Source organism: Salmo salar, chromosome 02, assembly GCF_965601325.2.
Source record: "Salmo salar chromosome 02, fSalSal1, whole genome shotgun sequence".
Lineage (NCBI taxonomy): Eukaryota > Metazoa > Chordata > Actinopteri > Salmoniformes > Salmonidae > Salmo > Salmo salar.
The window spans coordinates 41,374,096-41,391,449 of NC_138292.1; the positions used below are offsets into that span (position 1 = coordinate 41,374,096).

A 17,354-nucleotide genomic window follows, 5' to 3' on the forward strand; every position below is an offset into this window, starting at 1 on the left:
CTGCATCATATTTGGACAAAGTTTAAATGTTACGTGGATGGAAAAAAGATGTCCTAGAAACAGTCTTGATATGTTTGTCAAAAAGAGAGATTAGGCTCCGGAGTAACGCTGAGGACCTTCACAGTTTTATTTGAGATGACTGTACAACCATCAAGATTACTTGTCAGATTCAACAGAAGATCTCTTTGTTTCTTGGGACCTAGAACTAGCATCTCTGTTTTGAGTTTAAAAGTAGAACATTTGCCACCATCCACTTCCTTATTTCTGAAACACAGACTTCCACTGAGGGCAATTTTGGGGCTTCACCATGTTTCATCAAAATGTTCAGCTGTGTGTTGTCCGCATAGCAGTGAAAGTTAACCTTATGTTTCCGAATGACATCACCAGGAAGTAAAATATATAGTGAAAACAATAGTGGTCCTAAAATGGAGCCTTGAGCAACACCAAAATGTACAGTTGATTTGTCAGAGGACAAACCTTCCTCAGAGACAAACTGATATCTTTCCGACAGATAAGATCTAAACCAGGCTAGAACTTGTCCGTATAGACCAATTTGGGTTTCCAATTTCTCCAAAATAATGTGGTGTTCGATGGTATCAAAAGCAGCGCTAAGGTCTAGGAGCACGAGGACAGATGCAGAGCCGCGGTCTGACACCATTTAAAAGGTAATTTACCACCTTCACAAGTGCAGTCTCAGTGCTATGTTGGGTTCTAAAACCAGACTGAAGCGTTTCGTATACATTGTCTTCAGGAAGGCAGTGAGTTGCTGCGCAACAAAATGTTGAGAGGAATGGGAGATTTGATATAGGCCAATAGTTTTTTATATTTTCTGGGTCAAGGTGTGGCTTTTTCAAGAAAGGATTTATTACTGCCACTTTTAGTGAGTTTGGTACACATCTGGTGGATAGAGAGCGGTTTATTATGTTAGACATAGGAGGGCCAAGCACAGGAAGCAGCTCTTTCAGTAGTTTAGTTGGAATAGGGTCCAGTATGCAGCTTGACGGTTTAGAGGCCATGATTATTTTCATCATTGTGTCAAGAGATATAGTATTAAAAAACTTGAGTGTCTCCCTTCATCCTAGGTCCTGGCAGAGTTGGGCAGACTCAGGACAACTGAGCTTTGGAGGAATACGCAGATTTAACCTGTTGAGGACAGACGTTCCGCTAGCGGAACCCCGTTCCGCCTGCGGAACCCCTAGCCAACCGCCAATGGCATCGCACGGCGCGAAATACAAAACCAACTAAAATGCCACAATTCAATTTTCTCAAACAATCAACTATTTTACACCATTTTAAAGATAAGACTCTCGTTAATCTAACCACATTGTCCGATTTCAAAAAGGCTTTACAGCGAAAGCAAAACATTAGATTATGTTAGGAGAGTACATAGACACAAATAATCACACAGCCATTTTCCAAGCAAGCATATATGTCACATAAACCCAAACCACAGCTAACTGCAGCACTAACCTTTGATCTTCATCAGATGACACTCCTAGGACGTTATGTTATACAATACATGCATGTTTTGTTCAATCAAGTTCATATTTATATCAAAAAACAGCTTTTTACATTAGCATGTGATGTTCAGAACTAGCATACCCACCGAAAACTTCCGGTGAATTTACTAAATTACTCATGATAAACGTTCACAAAATACATAACAATTATTTTAAGAATTATAGATACAGAACTCCTTTATGCAATCGCTATGTTCGATTTTAAAATAGCTTTTCGGCGAAAGCACATTTTGCAATATTCTGAGTACATAGCTCGGCCATCATGGCTAGCTATTTTGACATCCTCCAACTTCGGGGTCACCTAAACTCAGAATTACTATTAGAAAAATTTGATTACCTTTGCTGTTCTTCGTCAGAATGCACTCCCAGGACTTCTACTTCAACAACCGATGTTGTTTTGTTTCGAAATAATCCATAGTTATATCCAAATAGCTCCGTTTTGTTCGTGCGTTCAGGTCACTATCCAAAGGGTAACGCGCGAGCGCATTTCGTGACAAAAAAATTCAAAATATTCCATTACCGTACTTAGAAGCATGTCAAACGCTGTTTAAAATCAATTTTTATGCGATTTTTCTCATAAAATAGTGATAATATTCCAACCGGGCAACGTTGTATTCATTCAGACTGAAAGGAAAACATGGCGAGTTCTCGTGACCGCGCATCTCCAGTCTCACTGTCCCCAGGCTGACCACTTACAAACTCTGCTGCTGTACATTCACATTTACATTTAACCTGTTGGGGCTAGGGGGCAGTATTTGCACGGCTGGATAAAAAAATGTACCCGATTTAATCTGGTTACTAATCCTACCCAGTAACTAGAATATGCATATACTTATTATATATGGATAGAAAACACCCTAAAGTTTCTAAAACTGTTTGAATGGTGTCTGTGAGTATAACAGAACTCATTTGGCAGGCAAAACCCTGAGACATTTTCTGACAGGAAGTGGATACCTGATGTGTTGTATTACCTTTAAACCTATGCCATTGAAAAACACAGGGGCTGAGGAATATTTTGGCACTTCCTATTGCTTCCACTAGATGTCACCAGCCTTTACAAAGTGTTTTGAGTCTTCTGGAGGGAGATCTGACCGAACAAGAGCCATGGAACGATGATGGCCCATTAGACACCTGGCGCGCGAGTTCATGTTGGGTACCCTCGTTCCAATGCGTTATAAAAGAGAATGCATTCGTCCACCTTGAATATTATTCATGTTCTGGTTAAAAAAGGCCCTAATGATTTATGCTATACAACGTTTGACATGTTTGAACGAACGTAAATATATTTTTTCCCCTCGTTCATGAAGTGAAGTCCGGCGGGCTTAGATCATGTGCTAACAAGACGGAGATTTTTGGACATAAATGATGAGCTTTTTTGAACAAAACTACATTCGTTATGGACCTGTGATACCTGGAAGTGACATCTGATGAAGAGAATCAAAGGTAATGGATTATTTACATAGTATTTTCGATTTTAGATCTCCCCAACATGGCGGCTAGTCTGTATCGCAACGCGTATTTTTCTGGGCGCAGTGCTCAGATTATTGCAAAGTGTGATTTCCCAGTAAGGTTATTTTTAAATCTGGCAAGTTGATTGCGTTCAAGAGATGTAAATCTATAATTCTTTAAATGACAATATAATATTTTACCAATGTTTTCTAATTTTTATTATTTAATTTGTGGTGCTGACTTGAATGCCGGTTATTGGAGGGAAACGATTTCCTGAACATCAACGCCACAGTAAAACGCTGTTTTTGGATATAAATATGAACTTGATAGAACTAAAAATGCATGCATTGTCTAACACATTGTCCTAGGAGTGTCATCTGTTGGAGATTGTAAAAGGTTAGTGCATCATTTTAGCTGATTTATGGTTTTGGTGACGCCTGTCTTTGAATTGGCACAACATTACACACAACTCTTGTAAATGTACTGTCCTAACATACTCTAAATTTATGCTTTCGCCGTAAAACCTTTTTGAAATCGTAAAACGTGGTTAGATTAAGGAGATGTTTCTTTCAAAGGGTGTAAAATAGTTGTATGTTTTGAAAAATTTGAATTTTGACATTTATTTGGATTCAAATTTGCCGCTCTTGAAATGCACCTGCTGTTGATGGAGTGCACCACGGGTGGGACGCTTGCGTCCCACCTAGCCCATAGAGGTTAAGTCATTTAGCAGACGCTCTTATCCAGAGCGACTTACAAACTGCTGTACTTTGCCCAGAGACAGCAGACAGCCTTAGAAAGTGTCACGTTACAGCACAGATGCTGTAATGTCGATAGAGATGCAACAGAAGGACAAATTGTCAGACAGGCCACTTCCTGTATGGAATCTTCTCAAGTTTTGGCCTGCCATATGAGTTCTGTTATACTCACAGACACCATTCAAACAGTTTTAGAAACTTTAGAGTGTTTTCTATCCAAATCGACTAATTATATGCATATTCGAGTTTCTGGGCAGGAGTAGTAACCAGATTAAATCGGGTACGTTTTTTTACCCGGCCGTGAAAATACTGCCCCCTATCCCAAAGAAGTTAAAGAGGAGTCTGAAATTTGCTTTCTAATGATCATGATCTTTCATCAAAGAAGTTCATGAATTTGTCACTGCTGAAGCGAAAGCCATCCTCTCTTGGGAAGTGATGCTTTTTAGTTAGCTTTGCGACAGTATCAATACATTTTGGATTGTTCTTTTTTCCTCAATTAAGTTGGAAAAATAGGATGATTGAGCAGCAGTGAGGGCTCTTCGATACTGCACGGTACTGTCTTTCCAAGCTAGTCGGAAGACTTCCAGTTTGGTGTAACGCTATTTCCGTTCCAGTTTTCTGGAAACTTGCTTCAGAGCTATGGTATTTTCTGTATACCAGGGAGCTAGTTTCTTATGACAAATGTTTTTGTTTTTAGGGGTGCGACTGCATCTAGGGTATTACACAAAGTTAAATTGAGTTCCTCAGTTAGGTGGTTAACTGATTTTTGTACTCTGACGTCCTTGGGTAGGTGGATGGAGTCTGGAAGGGCATCTAGGAATCTTTGGGTTGTCCGAGAATTTATAGCATGGCTTTTGATGATCCTTGGTTCAGGTCTGAGTAGATTATTTGTTGCAATTGCAAACGTAATAAAATGGTGGTCCGATATTCCAGGATTATGAGGAAAAACATTAACATCCACAACATTTATTCCATGGGACAAAACTAGTCCGGAGTATGAGTATGACAGTGAGTAGGTCCGGAGTCAATGATGGATCCGAAAGCCTTTTGGAGTGGGTCTGTGGACTTTTCCATGTGAATATTAAAGTCACCAAAAACTTGAATATTATCTGCCATGACTACAAGGTCCGATAGGAATTCAGGGAACTCAGTGAGGAACGCTGTATATGGCCCAGGAGGCCTGTAAACAGTAGCTATAAAACGTGATTGAGTAGGCTGCATAGATTTCATGACTAGAAGCTCAAAAGACAAAAACGTTGTTTTTTTTGTTGTTGTTGTAAATTGAAATTTGCTATCGTAAATGTTAGCAGCACCTCCGCCTTTGCGGGATACGCGGGGGATATGGTCACTAGTGTAACCAGGAGGTGAGGCCTCATTTAACACAGTAAATTCATCAGGCTTAAGCCATGTTTCAGTCAGGCCGAATACAATAGGTGTAGACTTTACCGTGAAATGCTTATTTACAAACCTTTTCCCAACAATGCAGAGTTAAAAAATAATAATACAAAAATTACAACTGAATAGCAAAAAAGGAAATGTTAACACAATAAAATAACGAGGCTATATAATAGGAGTATCGGTACCGAGTCAATATGCAGGGGTACGAGGTAGTTGAGGTAATTTAGGTAATATGTACATGTAGGTAAGGGTAAAGGTGACTAGGCAATCAGGATAGATAATAAACAGAATTGTGTGTGTGTGTGTGTGTGTGTGTGTGTGTGTGTGTGTGTGTGTGTGTGTGTGTGTGTGTGTGTGTTGGAGTGTCAGTGTAGTATGCTTGAGTGTGGGGGTAGAGTCCAGTGAGTGTGCATAGAGCCAGTGCAAGAAAAATGGGGGTCAATGTAAATAGTCCGGGTAGCCGTTTGAGGAACTGTTCAGCAGTCTTATGGCTTGGGGGTAGAAGCTGTTCAGGAGCCTTTTGGTCCCAGACTTGGCGCTGTTGTCAAGGCTTAGTGAAATCAATTGGAATATTACAAAATTATGGTATTTTAGTTTCCAGAAAGTCTGGAGGTCTTTTTGGCGTGTGTGTGTGTGTGTGTGTGTCATGCGTGCGTGTGTGTCTAATTCAGTGCAATAGCTACAGGCAGGATATGACACAGGAAGTGTGGGTGTTTCCAGTACCACAGCGAATGAGAGAAATGGATTTCACAATGCTTTTTAAGTCACTGATGTACCAGTGTTAAGAAAAAGTGAAAATACTTTAAAAAGTAATGTTTTATTTCAGCTTCCGACATTTTCTCATTGTGAATATTCTGGGCCTTGTTTCCCAGAGTCTTCGTAGCGTTAAGATCATAGTTAGAACCTAGTGATCCAGACCACTCGTAGCGCAGCCAAAGTCCATCATTGTATGCATTTTTTTGCCCTTTCGCATCACTTTATTCACAGGTCTTCGCTAAACAGCATAAACATCTTGACTTTTTTCTGTTTGATTGTGACTACCGTTACCTTCAGAACTAAGTTGACTACAAATACAAAGTTGCCAAAGTATTTGAAATTGTTACAAAAGAAGTGAAGAATAAAATTATGCTTCGAATGAAAACCGAGATGACTTTATTAAAATATGCTTAGCCTACATGGGTCTATGTAGGCTATATCCATCAATTGAGTTATATTTTTCGGCTAGGCTATTGTCTGTACTTTTTGCTTCAGTGTTTTTCATGATGTGTGACCACGTGGTCAATGATATGCCCAATCTGTGATGTAGTGCATTGTTATTGGGTAAGCATAATAAGCTGCCTCAATAGCCTATTTTCAGCCATAGGTGGTAATATCTCTCTAGGGGCTGATCCTTGGTCAGTATTGTGGAATCATTTTAATGTTAAGATTTGAATGGAGAAATCTGATCTGAAAGCAAGCGCTGCTTTAAAGAAAATCCTATCAGTGTCGACACGTGGTATAACAAGGCACTAAGCGAACGTTCTCTCTGGGTGGTTGTTTTGGAAACCCTCTTAAGAAGTTGGCTCGTAAATAATGATGCATCTGGTACGTCATCGTAATGCTTAAGTTACATCGCAACTGGGAAACGAGGCCCAGGGGGGTTGCAAATCCTAAATGCAATCCCTTCCATATCTAACCGTAACCCATTCCAATGCCATCTCTCCCATGTAGGAAGCTTGTCCTCTCTCCTGCGTTCCAAATGGGGACCCCTGAAAGACAACGAGGCCACCGTCATTTTCTACACCAGGCAGATCCTGGAAGGGCTTAAGTATCTCCATGACAACCAGATAGTCCACAGAGACATCAAGGTGAGGTTTGTTGTTGCTAAATAAATGTTTTTTGTTTTTAAAGTACCAATGCCACAGCGGATTTTAATTCACACAGTCAGAGGTAGTTGTGTTCATTAGGTAGTAAACGACGGAAAATGGAGTGAAACAGGAAAGGACTTCCTGGACTTAAGAAACGCTCCTTTTTGTTTTCCACTTCAAAACGTTTCACTACATTGTGGCCTACTGAGCATGAACCTGGTATATGTTGCTTACTCAACTACTAATGTGTCTCAATGCGTTGTGAGGAAAGTGTGTCTAGTGTAAGAAACAAGTCATTTCCTCACAGGGTGACAACGTGTTGATTAACACCTACAGTGGTGTTCTCAAGATCTCTGACTTTGGCACCTCGAAACGACTGGCGGGAATCAACCCTTGCACAGAGACCTTCACAGGTGTGTGTGTGGGTGTGTGTATGTTTGATGCTTTTGTATGAGTGTGGTTGGATATGTGGCCATGCTTTTTGCATATGAACACTGTATTTGACTTTGTTGGGATGAATATTATTTACATGTGTTGTCTACATGTTTGTGTAGGTAGGTGTCTAAATGTCTCTGTGGTGTTTTTAGGGACACTGCAGTACATGGCTCCAGAGATCATTGACCAGGGCCCGCGGGGTTATGGAAAGCCTGCAGACATCTGGTCCTTGGGCTGTACCATCATAGAGATGGCCACGGGGAAACCACCCTTCCACGAGCTGGGCAGCCCACAGGCAGCCATGTTCAAGGTAATCTTTCTGTTAGAAACCAAAAGGTTTGATAATTAGTATGTTATTACATTGTAGCCTATACCTTGTACCTGTGGAATACTAGGTAAATACTGGACTAAAGAATTTTACCAGCTGAAACCAGGGTTGTGTTCATAAAGCATCAAACTGAAGATATACTGTGTTCCCTGTGGCTCAGTTGGTAGAGCATGGTGTTTGCAGCGTCAGCATAGTGTGTGCAACGCCAGGGTTGTGGGTTCGATTCCCACTGGGGGCCAGTACAAAAAAAAAAAGTATGAAATGTATGCATTCAGTACTGTAAGTCGCTCTGGATAAGAGCGTCTGCTAAATGACTAAAATGTAAATATACTGAAACAGGGAGGGACTACCTGAACTTGTCCAATAAGAAACAATAAGTTTCCGTTGCAAAACGTTTTACGTTGCGTGCCCTACTGAACACAACCCTGAAGTGTACGTACTCTGTTCCCGTCTCCCTCTAGGTTGGTATGTTCAAGATCCACCCGGAGGTGCCGGAGTGTATGTCAGGTGATGCCAAAGGCTGCATCATGAGATGCTTCACCCCGGACCCAGACAACAGGGCCACGGCCTCTGAGCTGCTCAAGGACTCCTTCCTCAAGTCCACCTCCCGGAGGAAGGCCAAGCCAGAGCCTGAGACACTGCCTACGGATGCTGGTGAGTCATCTTCATCATCATCATTGTTATCATCATAATCATAGGTAGCGTTATTTTAATCATCATAGTTAGCGTCTTCATTTTTATAGTCATCAATCATCATCAGTGCCAGAGTCTGGTCTTGTGATAACACTGCCTACTCCTGACCACATAACCCCCGACGATGGGAACGCACGACCTTTCTTGGCCACTCGTATATCTATCTATCTCCACACTCATGTTCATTATTTTCATAATTGTCTGAAATATGAATTATTATTCCTCTTGTCTGTATATAGTCTTCCTAATTCAGAAACGCTATGCTCATCGCCATTCCGTCACCATTATTAGGGTAATGACTCTGCCCTGCTTTGTGTCCTGTAGGTGACATCTACCAGCGCAGTATGTCTGTCCCAGTGTCTATACGTGTGACAGATACAGACAGGGACACTGACGGGATGGACCTGTCGTGCTCCTGGGACCTCCGGAGGACCCTCTCCCCCCTCAGAGGAAAGGGCAATACAAAGAGCCCACCCAGCACCAGAGGCTTCCTGTCGTAGGGCTAAACATCCTATACCCTCTGGTTCCCCATTCGATTACATCCGATTTGTGAAACAACTTCATTGTAGATCATTGTCTTAATGTAAATGCAATATAATGCAATAGATAACCTCAAAATAGACCATGGCTTTTTCTAAATTGTCTGAAAAATCCAGCTGCTCCGTGATGAACTTCCACCATATTGTCGTATTTTCCAATCACTGCAGATAGAGGGGAGGAGTAGAGAAGAGGTCAGATTTTCCAGCAATTGAGATGGAGCCCATGCTAAATATTGCCAAGACCATATTTGTCTGGCAGAATGTTTTATCTATGTGACTTTGGTGTATCTCGTCTCCCCCTTGTGGTGGCCAGGGTGTCAGAGGAGGCCAGTGCTGTGGACATGACGGCTAGTCCAGCCACGTCAGGGGAGAACCTGGGCCTGTTCTTACTGAGGAAGGACAGCGAGAGAAGGACCACACTGCACAGGATCCTCACTGAGTACATCACCGACGTGGTGCACAACATCCAGAACACACTACCTCAGGTAGAGAGAGCGAGAGATCTTGGGCTGTATGTGTCAGAGTAGGAGTGCTGATCTAGGATCTGTTTTACCTTTTAGATCATAATGGATAAGACAGGATGGACCTGATCTTAGATCGGTACTTCTACTCTTTGACAATTTTTGATTATGGGCCCAGAGAAGGATATATCCCTAATACAGTCAACTCCTGATAAATGCAATGGCTTAGGATGGTTATGAGGGCATGCACTCAACCGATTGGAGCATGCATCTATCCAGAGCAATTAAAAACAATGTATGGTGAAATAATATAATAATAAAATATGCCACTTAGCAGACTTAGTCATGCGTGCATACATTTTACGTATGGGTGGTCCGGGGAAGGTGAACCCACTACCTTGGTGTTACAAGCACCATGCTCTACCAACTGAGCTACACAGGACCACAAGGCACTTAAACTGAGTTTACCCTTATCAGGAGTCTGCTGTACATGTTAGGTGTGAAAGAATGCGTGTTTATGTCTACATTTTACATTTGTTGGTTTCTTTGCCTATTATTATTTTATAACGTTTCCTCTCTCCTTGCCTCTAAGCAAACAGAAGTTGGGTCCGTGACCTCAGAGCATATCTCTGAGCTGATTGGCTGCCTGCGGGAGAACATCCGCTCTCCAGACAGAAGGCACCTGACCAACAGATTGGTGAAGTTGCGCTCCACACTGCTTGCTACCGCAGTACCCCTCAAAAATCTGCAAGCGGTGCTCTTCAGCTTCCAGGGTGCGGTAGGTCACTGGAGGTCACGGTTGTGTTCATTCGGGTATGCAACGGAAAACATTATAAAACATCTTGCAAAATCTTATTGGAGTAGTCCCTCCCTGTTCTTTTTAATTTGGTACTTAATGAACATTACCCAGGAGTTGCATCGCCAGTCCTTGAGGGCAGTAGCCCTGCCAGTTTCCATTTCTCCCTGGCACGTAAAAGATTGCGTACTGTCATTAATTGGCCATATAATTCCATACTTTCCATACTTTCCGCGAAGAATTAGATAGTTAGTAATCACAAGACAAGGGTGGACGTGGGATTGAGCAGGTGGAGTCGTATATGTGTCAATAGCCAGCAGTTTTACCACAGGCTCTGCATCACACCCAATAGTATTGTGCTAACCCGTTCTTCTCACTCCCTCGAGTGTGCAGGTGAAAAAGGTGTTGAGGCAGCAGCAGGTGAAACCTCACTGGATGTTTGCTCTGGATAACCTGCTGAGGCAGGCCGTGCAGGACGCCATCACTGTACTATTACCAGGTAAGAACGAGCAGTCAGGCCTAATTCTATCTCAACTTCTATCAGTTGTATTGGACATGGAAATTCCTCATTGAACTACTGTTCAATTTCATGATATGACTCTGGATTTGGAATTGAGTCCAACCCCGCCATTCAAAGACCTCACCACCTCCCAAATCCCCACACACATGCTCACACACACCTCAATGTCTTTCAGAGCTCAAGCTCCAGCTGCAGTCTTCCTTTGAGACGGAGGAGAGTAGCCCAGAGAGAGAGCAGCGGCCCAGTGAGCTAGTAAAGCTTTTGCCTGCAGTTTTCTCAGATGACCAGGTGGTGGCGCCAGCCAACACAGAGACCATAGAGGAGGTTTCAGAAAGCCCCTGCTTACCCAATGGCCTCCAGTACAACACTAACTGTCCCCTCAGTCAGGAACTGAGAGATCTACGGCTAGAGACTCGCAGGTTCAGTGCCATTTACTTAGCTGTTTATGTTACATTGCTTTATTGGCAGGACAAAAAAAATGCATTTGTATTGTCATTTTATTCTTTATTCCACCTTTTAACATGGGGTTTCCTTTTATTTCAACTTTAGTATAATGGGCTTTAAAATTTTAAGAAGATAAAGTCATTCCTACAGATTCAGTGAAAGTGCCAGCATACCACCAATGATTAAATTGCAACCAGTTACAATATGGACAGTGAAGTGATATGTGTAAATAGGGAAATGTACTGTTCAGGCCTGGTTCATAATGACTAATTGTGTTTCAGACTGCTGACTCAGCTGAGTGAGAAAGAGAGCGAATACCAGGAGCTACTGAGGAACTCTGTCCAGAGGACACAGGATCAGATCGACACTACCAGGAACACATCAGAACCCACAGGTAATGTTTTCAGCTCCTACTCCGTCCCAAAGCGGTCTGACTGTTGACATTAGTCAGCCCTTTTAAGGCTAGTGTGTTGGTAAACATTGTAAGTTTGGGTGAAGTACCTAAGTAAGCCAAATTCTGTCACTCTGCCACACCTTAGTATGTAGCAAGGCCAAACACTCTTTGCCTAATAAATAATGAATATCAGGCATCAAATCCTGTGTGTTTTTGTATACATGTAGACACTGGAGGTTGAAGCTTGTGGTATGACAGTGGCCCCACAAGTTACAGCGTGCCTACTGTAATGTTCCTAAAATGGAGAGATGGAATGCCATTGAGACAGTTGGTAGATTTTGTGATTCACACCCTGTGTTTCTAGATCTCTCTCCACACCTCACCCTCAGACAGTGGATTTCTGCTCTACTGGTTTGAGATTAAGGCGTGTAGCTCATTGCCGCTGAGATTTGAGAATTCGAACCAGATGTGTCGGTCATAATAATGATTAGAAACTGGCATTGGAAAATGTTGGCCTGTTTTTGTTTATTAGACCCTAATTAACGCTTTTGCTTTGTATCTGTCAGGTTTACTTCCTTTACCGTTAACGTATACTGTCGCGAATAGCCCCGACTGGGACTCAAAACCTCAGTCCCTGTGACTGTCAGTCTAACACCTTAACCAGTACTGAAAATATGCATTTGAAATACTCGTAATTTTCAGCTTAGTAGCATGATGGTGCAAACTGGTGACCAGATCATACCGACTTGTCTTCTCATCCTCCTGTAGATACAGAGTTGTCCCTGCAGATAAGTTCGAACCCAGAAGTCAAGTCCTTGGTTTGCTGGCTGAAGGCTATCCCAGTAGATCAGGACACCATAGACAAGGTAAGGAACTTCAAAATGACTTTGTGACTTAATGATGTGGGATTGGTTCTCAAAATATGGTGTGACTATTGATTGATGGGTAACTACATGCATGGAATAAACCATCTAACTGGTGAAAAGAGTGAGCCTTATTCACATTATAATAATATGACAAGTCACAAAAGTCTATACCACGAAAAACCTGAAAAAATAGGAAGTAATGTAGCTCAGTTTCGATCCGTGTTTGCGTGAGGCTTGTTCTCACTGATGTTGCGTAAGTACAATTCACGCTGTGCTTTTGTTTCTAGTTACTCTATCACGAGTTCACCTTGGACTGTCTCCTCACCATGGCCTGCAGGGATGACTTGATGTACTGTGCCATAAGGTGAACTTCCTCCTCCAATCATGTTCACACATCCTTAAAGCAGATACAGGAAACTGATCTGCGCTAATGAGGAAAACCCATTGTTTTCTGTTTGGATGGTTGTTATGTCGTTATTCAAAGGACTGCGAAAGTACTGTGAATTCGCTGAGATGTGTCAACGTGTGACCAGGGATCTGTGCAGTAGGAGGGTGTATGGATGTGACACCCACCCACACACAAAGGGTGTGTACTGTAATGTTTATTATTTTATTTTTTTACTGTAACTGTTCCTCCACAGAGGAGGGATGCTGTGTCGTATCTGGGCGGCCATCACAACACAGAGGAAGTCACAGCTCAAATCTCAGCTCAGCACACACTCTGAAGAGAGCGAGGACACCATTCTCTGATGCGTCGTCACATGTTCCTCTAATAGGCTGGCACTATAAGCACAACATGGTACAAATTTACTGAGTCTGTGAATTTATCTCATAGTTAAGATGCAGGAATTGGTGTGTGTGTCAGTGTGTGCGCGCATGTACGGTTTTCTGAGAACAAGATAATCATGTCATAAAAAGTGGACCTACCTTAGTATTTCCCCAGAGTTGTTATATTGAAACTGAAATGGTTACAGAAAGATGGATGAACAGTAAAGGATATGTTTTTCTGTCATTTCTTATTGTGAATAACTGTACTTATGAAACGGGTTCGGAGAAATCTGCAATCTGATTGGCTGAAATGGGGTTCTAAACCATTGACAATTCCCTGATATTCGCAATGCATATGGAGGGGGAGAGGGGGAATATTTAGGGCCAACAGCTGTCATATTTTTACCTCAACGGACCGTCCATGCCTCCATGATACTTTATATTCCTTTGTTAGTTTGGTGTGTAGTATAAAATAAAATGTACCTCTTTAAGGTACACCATTTCTGAGATCTTTGCAGGGCCTAGGACTTGAAGAAAAGGTGTGTTATTGATGGTAAATATACACTTTGGTGAGAATGTGCACTGGTGATTGGTCATGTAAATAAGTGGGAATAGTGGTGTACATATTGGTGGTGTCTGTAATATGTCTTTATGGTCCCGTGTAGCTCAGTTGGTAGAGCATGGTGTTTGCAACGCCAGGGTTGTGGGTTCGATTCCCACGGGGGACCAGTACGAAAAAAAAAAATGAAATGTATGCGTTCACTACTGTAAGTCGCTCTGGATAAGAGTGTCTGCTAAATGACTAAAATGTATATGGGTCTTTCGATAAAGGGGCCAATGTTCATGTTAAATGTCATATATGTTTAAATATGATTTTCTTTCAGTTTCACGTTTGTAGTTACAGGAATAAAAGTCTAGGTAGGCATAATGACTATAACGCCACCTAGCAACAACAAAACATCTACATCACATTCAAAATGTTTCTTTGTCATGCCTAGTAGCCAGGTCTGTTTGTGCTTTAGTCAACTTTTCTCTAATTTATAGCCCTGCTAAACATTCCTGATTTCGTGTTATCCGTATCGCTGCATCTCTCGTACGGTCTCGGGAGAGGCCGAGAGCCCTCAAAAACAAAACCCACTGATTCTTGACACGATACCCGCTTAAGCCGGAAGCCAGCCGCACCAATGTGTCGGAGGAAACACCGTACACCTGGCGACTGTGTCAGCGTGCACTACGCCCGGCCCGCCACAGGAGTCGCTAGTGCGCGATGGGACAAGGACATCCCTGCCGGCCAAACCCTCCTCTAACACGGACGACGCTGGGCCAATTGTGCGCCGCCCCATTGGTCTCCCGGTCGCAACAGAGCCTGGACTTGAACCCAGAATCTCTAGTGGCACAGCTATTACTGCAATGCAGTGCCTTAGACCACTGCACCACTCAGGAGGCCCAAAAGTCATTTTAAATGTTTTCTTATTTAAGAATGAAACAATTGACCGTTTTCCCATTCCTGACTGCTCCATTTTAACTCGGGAAAAGAAACGATCAAAACGTACACTGACTGTAATCTTATCTCAGGAATCCTGATTTAATGTTGTCCACGGAGTAGGCTAATTATCTTGACCGCCGTAACAACATGGACACAAACATGTTCTGAGATCAACAGTAATTCCTGCACTTTGGCTGTTGTTCAATCACATGCGGTATAACAGGAGCTCTTTATCGCTTGACTGTCATTCAACAAAAAAATCCTGAATCAGATGATGTAGCGCGATAATGTCCCCTCATACACTAAACAGCTAGACATCAAATGCGCATCAAACAACTATTGTGCATACAGTGGCAAGAGAAAGTATGTGAACCCTTTGGAATGATCTGGATTTAGATCTGATCTTCATCTAAGTCAGAACAACAGACAATCACAAGCTGCTTAAACTAATAAAACACAAATTATTATATTTTTCTTGTCTATATTGAATATATCATTTAAACATTCACAGTGTAGGTTGGGAAAAAAATTATGACTTCTCCAAAAGCTAATTGGAGTCAGGAGTCAGCTAACCTGGAGTACAATCATTGAGACGAGATTGGAGATGTTGGTTAGAGCTGCCCTGCCCTATTGAAAAACACTCAAAATTTGAGTTTGCTATTCACGAGAAGCATTGCCTGATGTGAACCATGCCTCGAACAAAAGAGATCTCAGAAAACCCAAGATGAAGAATTATTGACTTGCATAAAGCTGGAAAGGGTAACAAAAGTATCTCTAAAAGCCATGATGTTCATCAGTCCACAGTAAGACAAATTGTCTGTAAATGGAGAAAGTTCAGCACTGTTGCTACTCTCCCTAGGAGTGGTCGTCCTGCAAAGATGACTGCAAGAGCACAGCGCAGAATGCTCAATGAGGTTAAGAAGAATCCTGGAGTGTCAGCTAAAGACTTACAGAAATCTCTGGAACATGCTAACATCTCTGTTGATGAGTCTACGATAAGTAAAACCCTAAACAAGAATGGTGTTCATGGGAGGACACCACGGAAGAAGCCACTGCTGTCTAAAAAAAAAGTTTGCAAAAGAGCATCTGGATGTTCCACAGTGCTACTGGCAAAATATTCTGTGGACAAATGAAACTAAAGTTTTGTTGTTTGAAAGGAACACACAACCCTATGTGTGGAGGAAAAAAAGGCACAGCACATCTACATCAAAACCTCATCCCAACTGTAAAGTATGGTGATGGGAGCATCATGGTTTGGGGCTGCTTTGCTGCCTCAGGGCCTGGACAGCTTGCTATCATCGACGGAAAAATGAATTCCCAAGTTTATTAAGACATTTTGCAGGAGAATATAAGGCTATCTGTCCGCCAATTGAAGCTCAACAGAAGTTGGGTGAATCAACAGGACTTTGACCCAAAACACAGAAGTAAATCAACAACTTCAACAGAAGAAAATACGCCTTCTGGAGTGGCCCAGTCAGAGTCCTGACCTCAACCCGATTGAGATGCTGTGGCATGACCTCGAGTGGTTCACACTAGACATCCCAAGAATATTGCTGAACTGAAACAGTTTTGTAAAGAGCAATGGTCTAAAATTCCTCCTGACAGTTGTGCAGGTCTGATCCATAACTACAGAAAACATTTGGTTGAGGTTATTGCTACCAAAGGAGAGTCAACCAGTTATTAAATCCAAGGGTTCGCATTCTTTTCCCACCCTGTACTGTGAATGTTTACACGGTGTGTTCAATAAAGACATGAAAACGTATCATTGTGTGTGTTATTAGTTTAAGCAGACTGTGTTTGTCTATTGTTGTGACTTAGATGAAGATCAGATCAAATTTTATGACCAATTTATGCAGAAGTCCAGGTAATTCCAAAGGGTTCACCATACTTTTTCATGCCACTGTAATTATTGAAGAACCTTGTTAATGACAGTATCACATTTTTTATTTATTAAGCATGTTAAAGTTACTCTCTGTTAAATGATTTTGATTTTGCAATCGCAGACATTATTTTGGATATGTGTGCCCATCAAAACTGTTTTCACACTGTAACATAGGGAGGTACGAAATGTTACGAGGTTACAGTGCACTTCTGAGATCTCCATACAAAAGTGTCCGACAGCAATATCCATGAATTTTACAGGATCAAGTTCAATGTGTAATTCAATTGTTAAATGCTTAGTATATGATGTAACAACAAACAGTATTATAAATGTAAGGAAAGAAAGGTCGTGTTTTATCACAATTTGTGTAAAATCGATAAATTCCAAATATGACAGGGTTTGAACAGGTTTTGATTCTACTCATGAATTATATTGAACAGCTCAAATAAGGGATTCAGTCAATTTAAATAAATGAATTAGGCCCTAATCTATGGATTTCACATTACTGGGAATACAGGTACTGTATTTATCTGTTGGTCACAGATACTTTAAAAACAAAGGTAGGGGTGTGGATCAGAAAACCAGTCAGTATCTGGTGTGACCACCATTTGACTCATGCATTGCGACATCTCTTTTGCATAGAGTTGATCAGGCTGTTGATTGTGGCCTGCGGAATGTTGTTCCACTCCTCTTCAATGGCTATGTGAAGTTGCTAGATATTGGTGGGAACTAGAACATGCTGTCGTGAACATCCCAAACTTGCTCAATGGGTG

The 17,354-nt window shown here is 41.8% G+C and overlaps 1 protein-coding gene across 1 annotated transcript in view; it reads left to right on the forward strand.

Annotated features, from left to right (window-relative positions):
• LOC106583027 (mitogen-activated protein kinase kinase kinase 5) overlaps positions 1-14,177 on the forward strand; it is a 32,342-nt gene extending 18,165 nt beyond the window's left edge. The window contains exons 16-28 of the mRNA XM_014166770.3: positions 6,833-6,969; positions 7,277-7,382; positions 7,557-7,714; positions 8,194-8,386; positions 8,750-8,921; positions 9,278-9,449; positions 10,018-10,203; positions 10,615-10,720; positions 10,917-11,160; positions 11,467-11,579; positions 12,348-12,445; positions 12,733-12,809; positions 13,087-14,177. Coding sequence (XP_014022245.3) covers positions 6,833-6,969; positions 7,277-7,382; positions 7,557-7,714; positions 8,194-8,386; positions 8,750-8,921; positions 9,278-9,449; positions 10,018-10,203; positions 10,615-10,720; positions 10,917-11,160; positions 11,467-11,579; positions 12,348-12,445; positions 12,733-12,809; positions 13,087-13,195 — 1,871 coding nt within the window. The 3' untranslated portion in view covers positions 13,196-14,177. The remainder of the gene's footprint in view (positions 1-6,832; positions 6,970-7,276; positions 7,383-7,556; positions 7,715-8,193; positions 8,387-8,749; positions 8,922-9,277; positions 9,450-10,017; positions 10,204-10,614; positions 10,721-10,916; positions 11,161-11,466; positions 11,580-12,347; positions 12,446-12,732; positions 12,810-13,086) is intronic.
• Positions 14,178-17,354: the final 3,177 nt, after the last annotated feature.